The 17,858-nt window shown below is 36.9% G+C and overlaps 1 protein-coding gene across 7 annotated transcripts in view; it reads left to right on the forward strand.

Moving 5' to 3' along the window:
* Positions 1-14,061, forward strand: part of FAM151B (family with sequence similarity 151 member B) — a 72,165-nt gene extending 58,104 nt beyond the window's left edge. For 6 of the 7 annotated variants that reach the window (XM_049866821.1, XM_049866855.1, XM_049866841.1 and 3 more), the window contains one exon: positions 12,072-14,061. In XM_049866821.1, coding sequence (XP_049722778.1) covers positions 12,072-12,231 — 160 coding nt within the window. In that variant the 3' untranslated portion in view covers positions 12,232-14,061. The remainder of the gene's footprint in view (positions 1-12,071) is intronic. The other variant, XM_049866849.1, reaches the window with a different exon arrangement.
* Positions 14,062-17,858: the final 3,797 nt, after the last annotated feature.

Here is a 17,858-nt window from a genome sequence, read left to right on the forward strand (position 1 = left end):
GTAGTATTGGCATTTTCAAAATGTTAAGTCTTCTCATCCATGAGCATGGAATGTTTTTCTGTTCATGTAGATCTCTTTTAGTTTCTTGCAATAGTGTTTTATAGTTTTCCTTGTATAAGACTTTACATCCCTGATTAGGCTTATTCCTAGGTGTTTTGTCCTTTTGGGGGCTATTGTAAATGTTATTGTTTCTTTTATTTCCTTTTCAGAATCCTCCTTGTTAATATAGAGGAATCCAACTGATTTTTTGTGTTTTGATCTTATACCCTGCCACTTTGCTGAATTCTTCTATTAGTTCTAGTAACTTTCTTGTGGAGTATCTGGGATTTTCTGTGTGTAAGACTGTTTCATCTGCAAATAAGGATAGTTTTACTTCTTCCTTTCCAACTTGTGTTTCCTTTATTTCCCTTTCTTGCATTATTGCTCTAACTAGGACTTCCAGTACAAATACCGGATAAGAGTGGTGATAAAGGGCATCCTTGTCTCATTCCCCTTCTCCAGGGGAAGGCTCTCAGTCTTTTTCCAGCAAGACTAATGTTGGCTGCTGGTTTTGTATATATGCCCTTAATTTTGTTGAGGAATTTCCCTTCTATTCCTATTTTGCTGAGAGTTTTTATCAAGATAGGATGTTGGGTTTTATCAAATGCATTTTCTGCATCTGTTGAGATGATCATGTGATTCTTTTCTTTTGATTTATTTATGTGGTGAATTACATTGATTGATTTTCTAATGTTGAAGCATCCTTGCATTCCTGATATGAATCCCACTTGATCATGATGTATTATTTTTTTGATATGCTGTTGAATTCTGTGGGCTAGAATTTTGTTGAGAATTTTTGCCTCTATATTCCTGAGGGATACTGGTCTGTAATTTTTTTTAGTGTATCTTTGCCTGATTTTGGTACCAAAATTATACTGGCTTTATAGAATGAATTAGGGAGTATTCCCTCCTCTTCTGTGTTCTGAAATAGTTTGAATAGAATTGGTGTCAACTCTTTTCTGAATGTTTGGTAGAATTCATTGAAGCCATCTGGGCCAGGGCTTTGTTTGATTGGAAGTTTTTTTTTGTTTTAAATGACCTCTTCAGTTTCTTCTTTTGTTGTGGGTCTGTTCAGGTTTTCTGCCTCTATTTGTGTTAGTTTAGGTAGGTAGTGTGTTTCTAGAAATTTGTCTATCTCTTCTAGGTTTTCAAATTTGTTGGAGTATAATTTTTTCATAATATTCTGCTATGATCTTTTTATCTTAGTTGATTCTGTTGTAGTGTCACCCATCTCACCTGTTATATTGATTATTTGCATCATCTCATTTTTTCCCTTTATCATCTTGGCCAGTGATTTGTCATTTTTATTGATCCTCTCAAAGAACCAACTTCTAGTTTTATTGATTCTTCCCGTTTTTCTGTTTGCTATTTCATTTACTTCTGCTCTGATCTTTATTATTTTCTTTCTTTTGGTAACCGTGGGTTTCTTTTGCAGCTCCTTTTCTGTTTGTTTGAGTTCTAGGATTAAGCTATTGATTTTGGCCTCCTTCTTTTTTCATGCATGCATTTATTGCTATAAATTCTCCTCTGAGTACTGCTTTTGCTATGCCTCAGAGGTTTTGGTGTGTTATGTTTTCATTCTTGTTTGATTCTAGGAATTTTTTAATTTTATTTCTTCTGTTACCCAGTAGTTTTTAAGTAAGGTGTTATTTAGTGTCTATTTATAATTTCTTCTTTGTTCTTTCAGTTATTGATGTCTAGTTTTATAGAGTTATGATCAGAGAAGACGCTTTGTATTATTTCGATGTTTTTTAATTCATTGAGGCTTGCTTTGTGGCCTAAAATATGGTCTATTCTGGAGAATGATCTATGTGTGTTGGAGAAGAATGTGTACTGTGCTGCTGTTGGGTGGTGTGTTCCACATTGGTGTATGAGGTCAAGTTAGTTGATTGTATCATTTAGATCTTCTGTATCTTTGTTGAGTTTATTTCTAGTTGTCCATCACTGAAAGTGGTGTGTTAAAAAAAAATTAAAGCCTCCTACTATTATTTAGAATGCTCTGTTTCTCTTTTCAGTTCTGTTAGTGTTTGTTTTATGTATTTTGGAGCTCTGTCACTGGGTGTGTAATTGTTTATTATGGTTATGCCCTTTTGGTGGATTGACCATTTAATCATTATATGATGCCCTTGTCTCTTATAAAAGATTTTAACTTAAAGTCTCTTTCATCAGAGATTGCCACTGCTGCTGTCTTTTGGTTACTGTTTGCTTGATATATTTTTTTCTGTCCTTTGATTTTAAACCTATTTATGTCTTTGTATCTAAGGTATATCTCTTCTGGCAACATATTGATGGGCCTTTTTTTTTTTTAATCTATTCTGCCACTCTCTGTCTCTTGACTGGTGCATTTAAACCATTTACGTTCAGTGTGATTGATAGGTATGAATTTATTACTGTCATTTTGTTGCACTTTTTTTGTGGTGGTAACGGTTTCTTTGTTCTGCTTAATTTTCTGACCTGAGTTCATTTGTCTGTGGATTTTCTTTTTGTTTCTTTCGTTGTTGTTTTGTGTTTGCTGAGTCTTTTTTATTCTTTATTTTGGTGAGTGGATTTATTACTTTTCTCTGTGGTGCTCTAAAATTTACCTATCTTCTCCATATGAAAATTCTGTAATTTCAACATTTACTCGCCCTTTTTGTTTTGAAATTGTTGTCGTTTACAGATTGTTATCTCTGGTTCCCTGTTTTCAGTTTTGGTGCTTTATGTCTGAGAACCTTTTATCAGGGTTGGTATCTGGGTGATAATGTCATGTGTCTTAATCTTAGGTTGTTGTATGGTGTTGTTGGTTCTCTGTCCAAAGGACTCCCTTTAATATTTCTTATAAGGTTGGTCTGGTTTTTACAAATTCCCTTAATTTCTGTTTATCTGAGAATGCACTAGTTTTGCCATTGTATTTGAAAGACAGTTTTGTAGGATATATGATTCTTGGTTGGCAGTTCTTTTCCTTCAGGGTTTTATATATGTCATCGCATTGCCTTCTTGCCTGTGTAGTTTCTGCAGAGAAATCAGTGCTTAATCTTATTGGTGCCCCTTTGTAGATGATATTTTATTTTTCACAAGCTGCTCTCAGAAATCTTTCTTTGCGTTTGGTTTTGGAAAGTTTTATTATGGTATGTCTTGGTCACTTTCTTTTGGTGTCTATCCTGTATGGGGTTCACTGAGCTTCTTAGATGGAAACCTTCTTGTCTTTGATGATATTTGGGAAGTTTTCTGAGACGAAATCTTCAAAAATTCTCTCTGTATTTTTTTTTAACTTCTCCTCTTCTGAAATTCCAATTATGTGTAAATTATTCCTGATGATAGTATTCCACATAATGCTTTGGCTTTCTTCATTTTTCTTCATTCTTTTTTCTGATTTTTCCTCAAATTAGTATCAAAGGATCAGTTTTCTATTTTGCTGCTTCTTTCTTCCATTGATTCAATTCTAATTCTTTGTTCTTCCATTGAGTTATCTATTTCTGATATTTTATTGTTGATAATCTGGATTTCTAGTTGTTGTTTTTGTATTAATGATGTATTCACTTTGTCATTTTTTGTTTTTTCTTGTATTGTTTTCCTGAATTCTTGTAGGGTTTTGTCTCTGTTTTCCTTGATCTCTTTGAGGATCCCATAGATAAGTCTTTTGAATTTCTTGTCAGGTAGATCTATTACCATTTCTTCCTAAGGAAGGTTTTCTGTTTCTTTATTTTGCTCATTTGTTTGCATCTTTTTATTCTGATTCCTCATATGGTTTGTTATTGTCTGCTATCTCTGAGGCATTAAGGTGTTAATTGATTGATTATATGTATGCATATTTTGTGCTGATTTTTTTCTTTTGTTGTATTCACAGCTTTGTTTCTCTTTCTTTTTGGAATGTCTTTCTTCCTTTGTATTATCTTAATTGTTGTTGTTTTGTGGTTCTGGCGTATGTGTGACTTTGGTGGTGTCTGTTGGCTAAGTGTGATTTCCTTTCACTAGTGGATATGGTGGGTCACACCCACATACATCTCCTCTGTGGTTAGACTCGTATGTCTTCCCTTACTGGATTGAGTGGATGTGGGAGAGCAGGCTCTTTCCCTGATATTGGATGACAAGGTTTGGGTGGTCAGGGCCCCTCCACAGCCCTTGTGGGACTGTGGGATCCTTCCGGGTTGTTAGTGAGTTAGCGGTTAGTGCATTTTCTGAAGGTAAGGGCAGGACACCTCTGTATCTGCTATGAGGGAAAAAAAAAAAAAAAATTTTTTTTTTTTTTTATGAGGGAGTGCTACCCAAATGGATGGGATAGGCCTGCTGTGTGTGCACAAGTTGGTATCTGAGTAGGTGGTAGGGTATCAAGGAGTTTTGGTGCAAGTGTAGACGGCCTGCAAGAACAGTTTGGGTGTGCAATGTGTGACATTGCAGCCAGGTGGACATTGGATGAGAACACTAGATTCTCCTGCTTGTGGTTTGGCTGAGGTGCAGATAGCACCTGTCAGGATGCGTCTGGTGTTGCATTTGAGTGATGTGTCTGTCCAGCTGGTCACTGAGGTGTGTGCACAGAGTTTTCTCTGGTTGAGTCGGGCAGTGTGTATGCACACTGACAGTTGCCAGGTGGTTGAAATGAGAGTATATGGGTCTCTGGTCACCAGGTGGGTGGCACATGAAATCGTGTTGCTGGTGGGTAGAGTGACTTGGGGTAGTTGGTACATGCAAGAGCCTATGGCTGCAGGTCCGATGGTGTGGAAGCACGTACTGCGGATCTCCAGGCTGGTGTGCCTGTGTGGGAATGGGTGGGGGCAGGCACTGACCTTTGGTTGCAGTTCCAACAGCATGGGAGTGTGCACTGCAGATCGCTGGGCACGGGTCAGGGCGGGGGCTCACCGCTGGTCACCAAGGGGTGCAGAAATGGGGAACGTGTTCCCCTAGTCTCTGGCATGGGTGCTGGGATACTCCTCACAAATGCGAGGAGAAGGGGGCTGTCCAGAGTCTAGTCAGTTGGGGGATCTCTAGCCAGCACTCAGAATTTTTCACTTTGCCAGCACCACCCACCCAAATGTTCAGGGACCTCTGCTGGTGCAGACTTCTGTCCCTATTTTCTGGCTCCTTCTCTCCTCTGTGGTTGCCAGGTTCCCTAGGGCTTCTTACCTGCCTTCCTGCATATTCCCTCCTTAGATCCAGTTCCTGTTCTCATCACCTTCATTTGCTGCTGGTTTGCCAGCACAGTACTCTGTCTCCTATTGAGGATACTGTGAAATTGCCTTCTGTGTTCCTGTGCTTTTCACCCTGTGCTGCTCTGTTTGTCTCAAGATAGCCATGATGCTCAGGGCTGGCTGGTAGGGCACCTATAGTCTGTAAGTCTCCTCTTTTGCTGTTTTCATTCAGTTTCTCCTTCCCTTTGGTGCTCAGTCTAATTCCGCATCCTTCCGTTTGCTGTTCTGGGTTTCCAGATTGTCATCGGTATCTGTTTCACTTGGTTTCTTGGTTCTTTGCTGTAGGGGAATGGCATATTGTGTGTGACTAAGCTGCCGTCTTGAGTCCCACTGAAGTTCCATTAATGTCTTAAAGATTATTTTTTAAATAAAAACATTCAATTTAAAAATTCCCATTGTGAACTCTAGGATCCTTGATAATGTATCCTTCTACCCCTATGTGAGAAACATTTAGAAAATAGATGGACTCTTTTCATGGAGACATAAAACCCTGTTGCCATCAAGTCGATTCTGACTCATAGCAGCCCCATAGGACAGAGTAGAACTGCCCCATAGGATTTCCAAGGAGTGGCTGGTGGATTTGAACTGCCACACCTTTGATTAGCAGCCTGAGCTCTTAACCATTGTGCCACCAGGGCTCTTTAGAGGCATAGTACCCATATAATCGTGTGTGAAAGTACTGTGCATTCTGGCTATATACCGTAGACAGATTTGTGAGAAAATTCATCCCAGGCTCAATCCCATTCTAGTACATTTAAAATTATTTTTAATGATGTCACAATGATTTTTGAATGGTCATGTTCAATCCTTATGGGACTTTCAACTCACACAGGTACCTGATAACCCAAGATAACACCATCCAGAAATAAGTCTTTTAAATGTAATCCAAAATGGGTCTTGTAAAAACTGAATTAACGTAGAATATTTTGTCAGCATGATGAAAATTAGTAGCTTCTAACTGGGCATTTCTAGACTATTCAATATTGCAAAGTTATTTTAAGAAATTTTAGAACATTTTTTTTCCACCAAGCAAAAACCATGCATTTCTTCAGTATATAAAGTTAGATCTTCCAAACCAGGACATACTGGTTTTACAGTAATAATTTATTTTTATGTATGGTTTTTCACGTGCAGGTAGGCCATAGAAAAAGGCTATTTAAATAAAGTACTTAGACCATTCTTTACAGTAAAGGTGATCCTAATTTTGAAAAGCTAGGCTTTATTTTTCATAAGTTATCTCTCAAAAGATGTTGAGACATATGGGCAGTGACTGTTATGATTCAGATTATTTTCACCCTTTAATATGAATCTGTATATAAAGAATATACATAACATGCATACACCATGTACATCTATATAGCACTTAATGGGTGAAAAAGAACAGTAGCAGTAGTGTTGAATTTACATGTGTGTGCCTCTCTAGTCCTGTCCCCATTCTACTGCCCCCACCCCAAGGTAATGACTGTCTTAATTTTATATTACTAATTAGTTTCCTTTTAGTTTTTCCATATGTGAATTCCTAAAGAACATACAGTTAATTTTGCTTGTTTTTGAGATATCTAAAAATGAAGTGATATTGTATGCAGTCTTCTCTGACCCACTTTTTGTCTTCAACGTTGTTTCTAATATCCATTCATATTTCTGGCTATGGCTTAGTTTATTCGTTTCACTGCTATGTGATAATCCTGTTGTTGAATATACATAAATTTATTTCTATTTTCCTGCCCAAAGACTTTAGGTTTGTTTCCAATGTTTAGCTATTAGAAATGATGATGCTATGAAAATATGCATGAGTTTATCAAGTATACACATATGGGAATGGAATTGTTGCTTTTTAAGATTGTCACATCTTCAGCTCTACAAATTGTTTTCCAGAGTGAGTGTATCATTTAATACATCCATCAACAGCGCACCTCTAAGACTTGGTGTCCTAGTGGGTGTAAGATTGTGTCTCAGTGTGGTCTTAATTTACATTTGTTTGATTACTGACGGGGTTGAAGATCTTTTCATACACTTATTGTCTATTAGCTAGTCATGTTTGTTCCTCTCTGAAATATCTGTATAGTTTTCCCATTTCTCTTTTAGGTTTTTTTTGTCTTTTCTTAGATTTGTAAATATCTTTATGTTTTCTGGATACAGTCTTTACTGGTTATATGTATCACACATTTGTTCTTTCAGTGTGTGATATCTTCGCCCTAATGGTGTGTCTTTTGATGAAGAGAAGTTTTTAATTTTAATGACTTTGAATTTACTGATTCTTTCCCTTATTTTGAGTGTTTTGTGTCATGTTTTATAAATCTTTTCTTAAGAATACAAAAATATTTTCCTCCAAAGTTTTAAAGTTTGCCTTCCATATTTAAGCCTTTAATCTATTTGAAATTGATTTTTGTGTATAATGTGAATACCCAAATTAATTTTTTTTTCCACATGGATAACTAGTTTCCCCAGGGCCATTAAATGAATAGTTCATCCTTTCTCCATTAATATAAAGTACTATCTCAGTGATAGTCCTAGCCTGGAAAGCAGGGAAAATGGGACTAGTGAATAGCTAGCAATCACTGCCATAATGTACAAGACTTCAATGGAGAAAACAATAACACTTTATTGATATCCATATAATTATATATCCATATAATTATATTTCTGGGCTTTTTGTTCTGTTCCATTGGCCTATTCCTTGCTACTACCACAAGATTTTAGTTAATACAGGTTTAGTTTATGGCAGGTATGGCAAGTTTCCAAGTTTTTTATTTAAGAATATATTGGCTACTCTTGAGAGTCTACTTTTCCATACAAGTTGTAGAATTATAAATTTAGAAATCTAAAAGCAGTTGGCCTGAAGCCACATTTTTAAAGTATATACTGTATCATTCCATTTATTTAAGAGCCTAGAAAATGCAAACTAATCTTTAGTGGTGATAAAAAAATTAGTGGTTACTTGGCATAGGTAGAACTGAGATTACACAGGGCCTTGAGGAAACTTGCAGGGTGATGGATATGCCCATTATCTTGGTTCTGGTGGTGGTTTCAAAACTTACCATATTGTACACTAAAAAATTAATAACTACGTAAAGTAGAACATGAAAAGTTACACTCCATTACATATCTGTGTAAAGTTCATAATCGAATTAAAAGCAAATGACTCTTCTGGCCTTATAAGGACCCAAATTTCTGAACTTTCTCTATTTCCTTTGATTTATTCTTCCAGTCCAACCAAGCCTTTCCTGAACTCTTCTCTTTCTCACAATACTTGCCAAAACAGAAATTGAAACGTGACATAATTATTACTTTGACTCCAACCATTTCCTTTAAAGCTACATGCTCATAAGGCACACAGTCTGTCCTCCAAAGTATTAACCTAATGTTTTAATACTTCATAACATGGGCCAACTGCTTTTTAGCTTCTGTTATCAGTTTCCATTGTCACCAGTTTGCTAAGTCAGTGCCACATACTTTATCGTTTTGTTAAAGCAGAGCCTCATTTATTGTCCACATATCTGTATTAATTATGATAACACTAAGTGCTGTAACAACTAAACCCTCAAAATCCAATAGCTTAACACAGCAGAAGTTTATATCTTGCTTATATAAAGTCCTAAACTGGTGTTCCTGATCATCAGGCTGTTGACCTCCAAATGATTCAGAGGCCTAGTTTCCTTCTGTATTGGAACACCATCTTCAATATGTGGCTTCCATGGCCTTGCACAGAAGCACCTCTGTGGGAAGTGTTATGAACTAGGCCTGGAAATGGTAACCCATCTTGTTGTCTGCTATAGATAGCCTCCTAGAACTTTATGTGGCACCCGTTAAGCCTTTACTTAAGAGGCTGAGCGTTGAAATACAAGGAGCTGCATTTAGGGCCTCCAGTCTTGAATTGTGCATCATCTTGAATTGTTGACCCTGCCTTTTCCTGGATGGAAGAGGTTGTACAGACAGATGAGACTCGGTTTTTTCACTATGTGAGGAATAAAGCAAACCAGTTGCTGTTGGGTCTATTCCAGTTGGTGTCTATCCCATATGTGTCAGAGTAGAACTGTGATCCAGGAGGTTTTCAGTGGCTGATTTTTCGGAAGCAGATTACCATGCCTGTCTTCTGAGATGCCTTTGGGTGGACTCGAACTGCCAACCTTACGATTTTCAGCCCGAACGTGTTAACTGTTCGCACCACATAGGGACTCCATGGGAGGAATAAAAAACTCCTACCAAACCTGTTGCTGTCGAGTCAATTCTGGCTCATAGCAACCCTATAGGACAGAGTAGAACTGCCCCATTGGGTTTCCAAGGAGCAGCTGGTGGATTGGAACTGCTGACCTTTCGGTTAGTAGCTGAGCTCTTACCCACTGTGCCACCATAGAAAGGGATAATTGATCTGAGAAGAACTTGAGTTACTTCACATCCCCAGATTGCATTTGAATTTGACCAGTTGGACTGCATTGCTCTAAAATTGTCCATTTTTTACTCTAAAAAGCAAGAAACCATCATTGAAAGGTATTTTCTAATTATAGACAGAATTCATGCTCATATTGAAAATTTAGAAAATGCAAAAGCTATAGAAAGAAGGAAATAAAACCACCCATCATCTGGAGATAATCGCTTTTTAACATTTTGTTACTTAGCATTTCTTTTTATTACTATTCTAGCACATATAATAAATATATCAAACAAAAAAAAGATATGATAAAGAACATGAAGAAGTTAGGCATGGAGTTGGGTACATTTTGCAACTAATAAAAATGCCCTAATACAGAATCAAGTTGATTATGACTCATAGCAACGCCATAGGACAGAGTAGGACTGCCCCATAGGGTTTCCAAGGAGCAGCTGATAGAGTCGAACTGCCGACCTTTTTGGTTAGCAGCCCGAGCTCTTAACCACTGCACCACCAGGGCCCCAATACAGAATCTATAAAGAACTATATATTATTCTATTAGTATGCCACAAGTTATTTATCAATTTCTTTATCTTTTCTGTTATTGAAGAACCTTTGGTTTGTTTCTGGTTGTGGCTATTACAAAGATTGCTGCTGTTAACATTAGTGTGTGTGTGTGTGTGTGTGTGTGTGTGTGTAGGTAGGTAGATAAATGTATTTATTTTTGTATATCTGTTTATCTGTCTAATCTCCATATCCTGGTTCACGTATGCTTGCATGCCTGAAGGTTATATAGGAAGGGAATTACTAGGAATAGAATTTTTAGGTTATAGGGTATTCATATTTCCAACTTTAATAGGTAATGCTAAACTGTTTTCCCAAAAGAATGAATGAACCACAGCTACATGTTACAACTTGGAATAAATTTCACAAGCATAATACTGAACAGAAGTTACAGGACAAAAAAATTACATACCCTATGATTCCATTTATATTAAATCAGAAACAGACAAAAATTAAACTGTATTGTTTAGAATAGATACATTGGTGGTAAAACTATAAAGAAAAGTAAGCTATCACAAAAGTCAGGGTAATGGTGAACTCTAGGAGAAAGGAGAGGTTGTGACAGGAAAGTGACATACAGGTGCTTTCTGAGGTCCTGGTGATGTTCTAGTTCTTGATTTGGTTACACTGGAGTTCACTTTATAATAATTTGTTAAAATGTACATTTATGTTTTATGCACTTTTTTATGTATGTTATTTCACAATAAAAAAGACACAACAAAGCCTGAGAATTGATTTTCATGAATACGATTTAAGATACTCTTAGACTATTTTATTTTTCCCATTTAAGTTTTAATACAATAGAAGGAATATTAAAAAGAAGCAAAATAACCCTGGAAAGCTCTTCTTTTAATCTAAATGCTCATATCTATGCCTTTTTATAAGGTTTGTCTCCATGATGCCCAGATAAAGTAACGAACATGCCATTTTAGCAACAAATAATGGTTTCAAAACTAATTTTCATTTTTCCTTTTCTGTATTCTCAGCTGCATATTAAAAATTCTTTTTGGGGTTGTCATATAATACTGCTGTGGGGTAAAGTCCAAAGTATTTCCTCTGTTGTATTTCCAGCATAGTGGTACCATCCTGAAGAACAGGAATGTGTCAATATAACAGAAACATGTACCTTGGTTAGACAGTTATTTTCATTAGTTAAAAAAAAAAAAAAAAATGCTTCGGAGATTTTCCCCAGGGTTGCAACAAGTTTATGTGAAAAATAAACACAAAACTACTTAACAGCTTTGCATTTCTCTAGTCTCTAGTGGAATAGGAATAGTGTCACTGGAAGAAACAAAAATATACGATTTAAATAACATTAAAATTCTGGGCATATTCTTGCATCCATAACAAATCTGCATGTATTATTATTGTTTTTAGCTCTTTAGAAACAGATCTAACTTCATTCTATTTGGCGTTCTTAGTGATATCTCTTGGCATTCTTATATCTCGTGCAAAACTCCCAAAGGGGTCACAGGGCTGCTCAAAGTGAATGTGGATGTTTGGGATGCTGGCAGCATCTGAGCCCCCCCACAGTAACTTCTGGCAGTCCCTTTTGACTGAAGAAACCAGGTTAGAGCTGGAGTTCTTGGTGTGGGGGGACAGCTTCCTTGGTCAGCAACACAGTCTCCTTCAGTTCCTTTCTGACCCATTTCCAGTGCCACTGGCCTGAGTTTCTAAAATGATTGAACATTCCTGTGATGCATAAAAAATAGCTCCTAATGGTCATGTGAATTTTTTTCTCTCGAACCCGTTTTGATGCTACAATGTTAATGAAAGAATGAAACAGAAAATTCCCCATAGCTAATTAATTTCTTCATCTGTGTGCATTTGGATTAGAGACAAATGAGAGTAACTAATTTAGGCTTAATGGAACTGCTCATCACTGTTTATATCTTCTACTTTTAACTATATAATTCTGCCTTATTTTAATGCAGGTACAGCCTGACCGTTTGGACTGGAAAAGATGATAACTATTCCGTTGAAGATTTGCTTTGCATTAGAGACCATTTTGACAAAAGCCAAGTTTTCTATGACATCTTGGAACCACAAAACTATGAATTTAAACAAGCTGTTGGAATCAAAGTTAATCTCTAAGAAGAAGGTTCTTATAAATTATTTTACGTTTTGATTTCATAAGCTTTTTTTGCTTTGGTCTGAATCAATTACCATATAAATTACGATTGTTGATTTAAGCTCCAATTCAGCCAATCAAAAAACACTTATGAGTGCTCACTCTATTAGGAATATGTCCTTATAACATTACACTTACCTAAATGAATTGCAAAGAAGAGATTTCAGTCTAATACATAATTAATTATTAACCTAGTAGTTAATAATAAGTTAATATAATAAGCCAGGAAAAGTCTAACAATAATCTGGGAAAAGGCGCTCTGAAACCTTTATAAAAAGTAAGTTTGATTTACTGAAAATGATTGAAAGAATCCATGTGTCATAGTAACTCATGTATGAATACTTTTGCTGGCATTTATATTACAGAGGTGCCACAAAAATGTGGCATATGCTTTCCTTTTTTTTAGAGAACTGGTTATTTCAAAAGAGTAAGAGGGCTTAAAAAAATACTTTAAAACTTTCACAGGGGTGAGCAGCTTTTGCATACAAAGATCAAATCCATTTATTGAAAACAATATAGATTAAATCGGATGGATCTAGAACTTCCATGTTATTGGGAAGCATACTGGTAGCAATATATGTTTTTGTATCCTTTGTTTCTATTATAGTATCTTTTTTATAGTGAGCAAAATACTCCTGGAGAGCAGAGTTTTAATCCTTGTAATGTATAATTTGTTTTCCAAGTGTCTCACAACATCACCATAATCCAGACTGGTGTTCTACTGGAATCTCATGAGCTACCCCTCATGACTTCATCTCTCACTCTCTACTCAGAGGTACCCTGAGTATTTCTGTTAAACAAAACTTTCTTAAACACGTCTTTATGCCAAGTCAGAAACCTCTAGGGGGCTTCTTCTTTTATTGAATTTTCCTCTTTCAAGATCCTTTATAATGCATTTCCACCCTAAGAGTCAACTTGATGTCCTCCAACACAGCCCCCCATTTCAAGAGTGCCGATAATATCAATGATTTATAGATCTAACTTCAACAGTTAATTTTACCTATTTAATTGTTCACTAATGGTGCCATGCATGGTATATCTCCTCAGCTAAATTAAAGTATCTAAAATATTTTCTTAAGTACTCTTTTCAGGGCCTGGCATAGTCCTGAGCAAGGCATTCAGAAAAAACATATTGCTTCTTTGATTTACTAAAAATGTAATTTACCAATGAATGTCCTAAGACATGTAATTTGTCTTTTGCTAATCATCCATTTTTCTCCAAGAATGAAGTGTTTCTATGTAGAGAAAAGAGCTTGGGTCTTGAGGTCAGACAGACTTGGCTTTACAGCCCCACCTTTGTTCCTTACGAGTTCCGGATTTTGGGAAATATTTAACCTCACTGAGTCTTGGTTTCCTCGCCTATAAAATGGGGGGAAAATAAGAATTCCCTTAGGCTTGTTATGAGGATCAAGCGAGATTCATGTAATAGAGGCATCTAGTCAGTGCCCAGCATGTACTGTGTCCTCGACAGATAGTTAGTTCCCTTTCTTTTGTACTTACCATGTCCATGTATATTGATAGGTAGACAGACAGGTAGGTAGATAGACAAAGAGACAATTAAGGGATATAACATGAAACATTCATATATAAATACTTGAAGACAATGACAGTATTTCTGTTTTAAATTTTAGCTTCAGCTGAATGCAGTGTCAAATAATACCTAAAACTTTACTTTCTATAGTTGTTTGCCAAAAACAAAAAGTGCAATTTCATAATTATAAGAACACAATTTTAACAAAGGATAACTTAAAAAATACAGTAAAAAATGTTTAATTTATGAATTTTCTACAATGACCATGCATTACTTTTGTAAATAGACTTGAATTTATAAATGAATTGCATTTTGATGAAATTTGAAATAAAATTTATTTGTTCAGAAGATTATTTTTACTATTATTTGACTCAATAATACTTTTTAAAACATTAATCTTATGGCAAACTTCTTTTATATTGAGAAATCTATCAACTGAGTGTTACTTAGATTAAGGTTTGAAAGTAGATTTTAAAGTGTCCTCAGGAACAAAGAAAATTGTAACATGTATTCTGTTGAAAAGTAAATTTTTACAAGTGGATGGCTTTAACAAATTTATTTTCTCACAGTTTAGGAGGCTAGAAGTCAGAATTCAAAGCACCACTCTAGGGAAAGTCTCTCTCTGTCAGTTCTGAAGGAAGGTCCTTGTCTCTTTTGAGCTTCTGCTCCTGGGTGATCTCCATGTGGCTTGGCACCTCTCTTTCCCCATTTCTGCTTCTTTTGCTTACTTGTTTAATCTCTTTTATACAGGCAGATTACAAACAAATTCTGTTCCTAAATCTGTCTTTAAATCAAATTTGTATATAAGTCCGAACACTTAGGTACAGTTCGTATCTAATGTCAGTCAAATGTTTGTCTTTGTATATAGTATATAGTGTACCTTTCTATGCATAAAAAACATTAAAGAAGCACTTCTAGATACACTAGAACATCTTTAACATAACAACACAGTAGTAATAATAATAATGTTTTGATGTGTATTGCAAAGTAGGGCCTGTCTGTTATCATAAACCATTGTATGTATCTTCTCCACAGTTGAAAACATACTTGCAGGGCAAATGTTACCCAAAATACTCAAAAGATTCTATCCTGTAAAACCTTTGAGACCAGTTAGGTACTTTATTGTAGACTCTGAACTGAAAAATCTACATTGTACCACTGGGTCACATTTCTGCTGGGGTTTGGACCCTCCTTAGCAGAGGCAGGGAAGGTTGGGGACATGGGTAGGATGGTGCCAGGGACAGATTATTCAGTAAGCAAGGTATGTACGTATGGGCTTGCTTGTGCTTATTGATCTGTAGTGCACAATTTCACCTGTTTTTTGCCACATCAAGTAAACTGGTATGTACCTTGCTTAATGTAAGCCTGTGCATACCTCGCTTGCTGGTTAATCCTCCCCTGGATGGTGCTGGGGCCAGATGAATCATTCCCCCATCACCTCCTTACCAGACCTGTCAACCCCACACACCAACTATGAGGCCCCTGCCTTGAGGCGCAGGGGAGAAAGTACCACTTGGGATATGCTAAGAGCAAGCTCGGGGCCCAAGGGTTGGGAAGAGGACACTTAGGGAAATCCAAGTCTGAAGTTCTCCACAGATCCCCAGAAACCGTATGGACATACAGAGGTCAGGAATTTAAGACTGCCCCCCTACAGCCACCAAAAGGCCAAGAACTGCTGCAATAGTGAAATTCCACATGTTTTTTTTTTTTTTTAAGGTAGGGGAAACAGAAGCCCAGAGAGGTGCTTCAATGGCCCTGGGCTGCTCAGCACAGAAGGCCTGGCAGGATAGGGTGGGGTGGAACTGGTAAGGGGACACCATGGAGGCCCAGCCATGTGCCCCGTGCAATGCACTGACCGGTTGTACTCAGAGAACACATTGCTTAGCACCTGCACCCTGACTGGCACCACCACCTGCAGGCCCACCATGCAGAATGGAGCTGTGGTACTTGGGGCACATGGACAGTGTGCCTGCCTTTTCCAAGTTCCGAGGGAGGTAAGTGCATGTGGGCTGTCCACTCACTGCAGGCCTAGGCTAGGCGCCCCACGTCACAGGGGCCCACCACCTCCAGCAGCCACGTAAAGACCCAGTGTGGCACCAAGATGTGGACAGCATTCTTTCCTTTGTTCCTTCTCTGTCCCCTTCAGTCTAAGCTATGGTAGTTGGTTAGGTACATCAGTCACATCTTAATCTCTTTAACAGAAGTATGCGTAGGCACATCCTTGGTGAACATTCTGGGATACATGTCCTTTGTTTGTACAACAGAATTTCCCAAATCTTTAAGTTGTTTTCATTTTGTACAGTTCATTTTTAAGTCCATGTCTTTCCTCTCACGTTTTACTATAAGCGACAAGGAGAAACCATGTGACCCCTTTAAGATCTGGCTTAGAAATTTCCTCAGCCAGATATCCGAGTTCATCATTTAGAGCTACTACCTTCCGCCAAACATTTGAACACAATTCAGAGAAGTTCTTTGCCACTGCATAAAAAGCATTGCCCTTCCTCCACCGTCCAATCACATGTTCGTCATTTTCTTTTAAAGCCTCACTAGAAGCACATTTAACATCCACATTTCTAGCAACATTCTATTGCTGGTGCCATATGTACACATCGTCTCTAAAATGATAAACACTTTCTTTATAACTCTCCTCACTTCCTTCTGAGCCCTCACCAGAATTGCCTTTGACAGTCATAATTCTACCAACAGTCTGTTCAAGGCAGTCTAGGCTTTTACTACTAGATACCTTAAGCTTCTAGCTTCCACCCTTTACCTAATTCCAAAAGCACTTCCACATTGTAGGTATTTGTTAAAGCAGTACCCTGCTCTCCCAGTACCAAATTCTGTCATAGTCCTCTAGTGCTGCTATAACAGAAATGCTACAAGTGGTGGCTTTAACAAACAAATTTATTTTTCCACAGTTTAGGAGGATAGAAGTCTGAATTCACAGCACTGGCTCTAGGGGAAGGCTTTTTCTCTCTGTTTACTCTGGAGGAAGGTCCTTGTCTCTTTTGAGATTCTGCTCCTGGGTGATCTTCGTGTGGCTTGGAACCTCTCTTCCCATCTCTACTTTTTTTTGCTTGCTTGTTTAATCTCTTTTATATCTCAAAAGAGATTAACTCAAGACATACCCTACACTAATCCTGTCTCATTAACATAACAAAGGCAATCCATTCCCAAATGAGATTATAACCACAGGCATAGAGGTTAGTATTTATAACACATAAATTTTGGAGACACAATTCAGTCCATATCAATATCCATATGGAAAATAATAGCCTTGATCCCTACCTCTTGCCATACCCAAATAATAATTTGAGATGGATCTTAGATCTAAATGTGAAAGCTAATACTATAAAGCATTTAGAAGAGAATATAAAACACTATTTTCTTGACTTAGGGGAAGGCAAAGATTATAACACAGAAAGCATTAATCATAAAAGAAAAAATCAACGGGCTTTATTAAAATTTAAATTTTTATCAAAAGACACCATTGACATATCTGACAAAGGGTTCATATTAAGAATATGTGAAGAACTCATGTAAATTGATAAGAAAAAGCCAAACAACTCAATTAAAAATGGACAAAAGACTTGAACAGGCTCTTAACAAAAGAAAGTATTAAGTGGCCAATAAGCACATGAAAAGATTCTCAGCCTTAACCCAGGAAATGCAAATTTAAACCACACTGAGATTCCACTACACACTTACCAGAAAAGCTAATGCTGAAAGGGGACTGACAGTACCAAGTGCTCAGATTACGGAGCAACTAGAACTCTAATGTGTTGCTGGTGAGAGTATAAAATAGTACAACCACTTTGGAAAACAGTTTAGCAGTTTCTAATAAAGAGAAACATTTTTACCCTGTGACCCAAGTATTCTACCCCTAGCCATATACTCAAGAGAAAAGAATTCTTATGTCCTCATCAGATTTGTGCAAGGATGTACAAATACAGTAGCAACTCAAATTTCTATCAACCAGAAAATTAAGTAAATAATGGTACATTCATACAATGGACTATTACAAAGTACTGAAAGATATTGAACTACATATATATGCAA

Source organism: Elephas maximus, chromosome 2, assembly GCF_024166365.1.
Source record: "Elephas maximus indicus isolate mEleMax1 chromosome 2, mEleMax1 primary haplotype, whole genome shotgun sequence".
NCBI lineage: Eukaryota > Metazoa > Chordata > Mammalia > Proboscidea > Elephantidae > Elephas > Elephas maximus.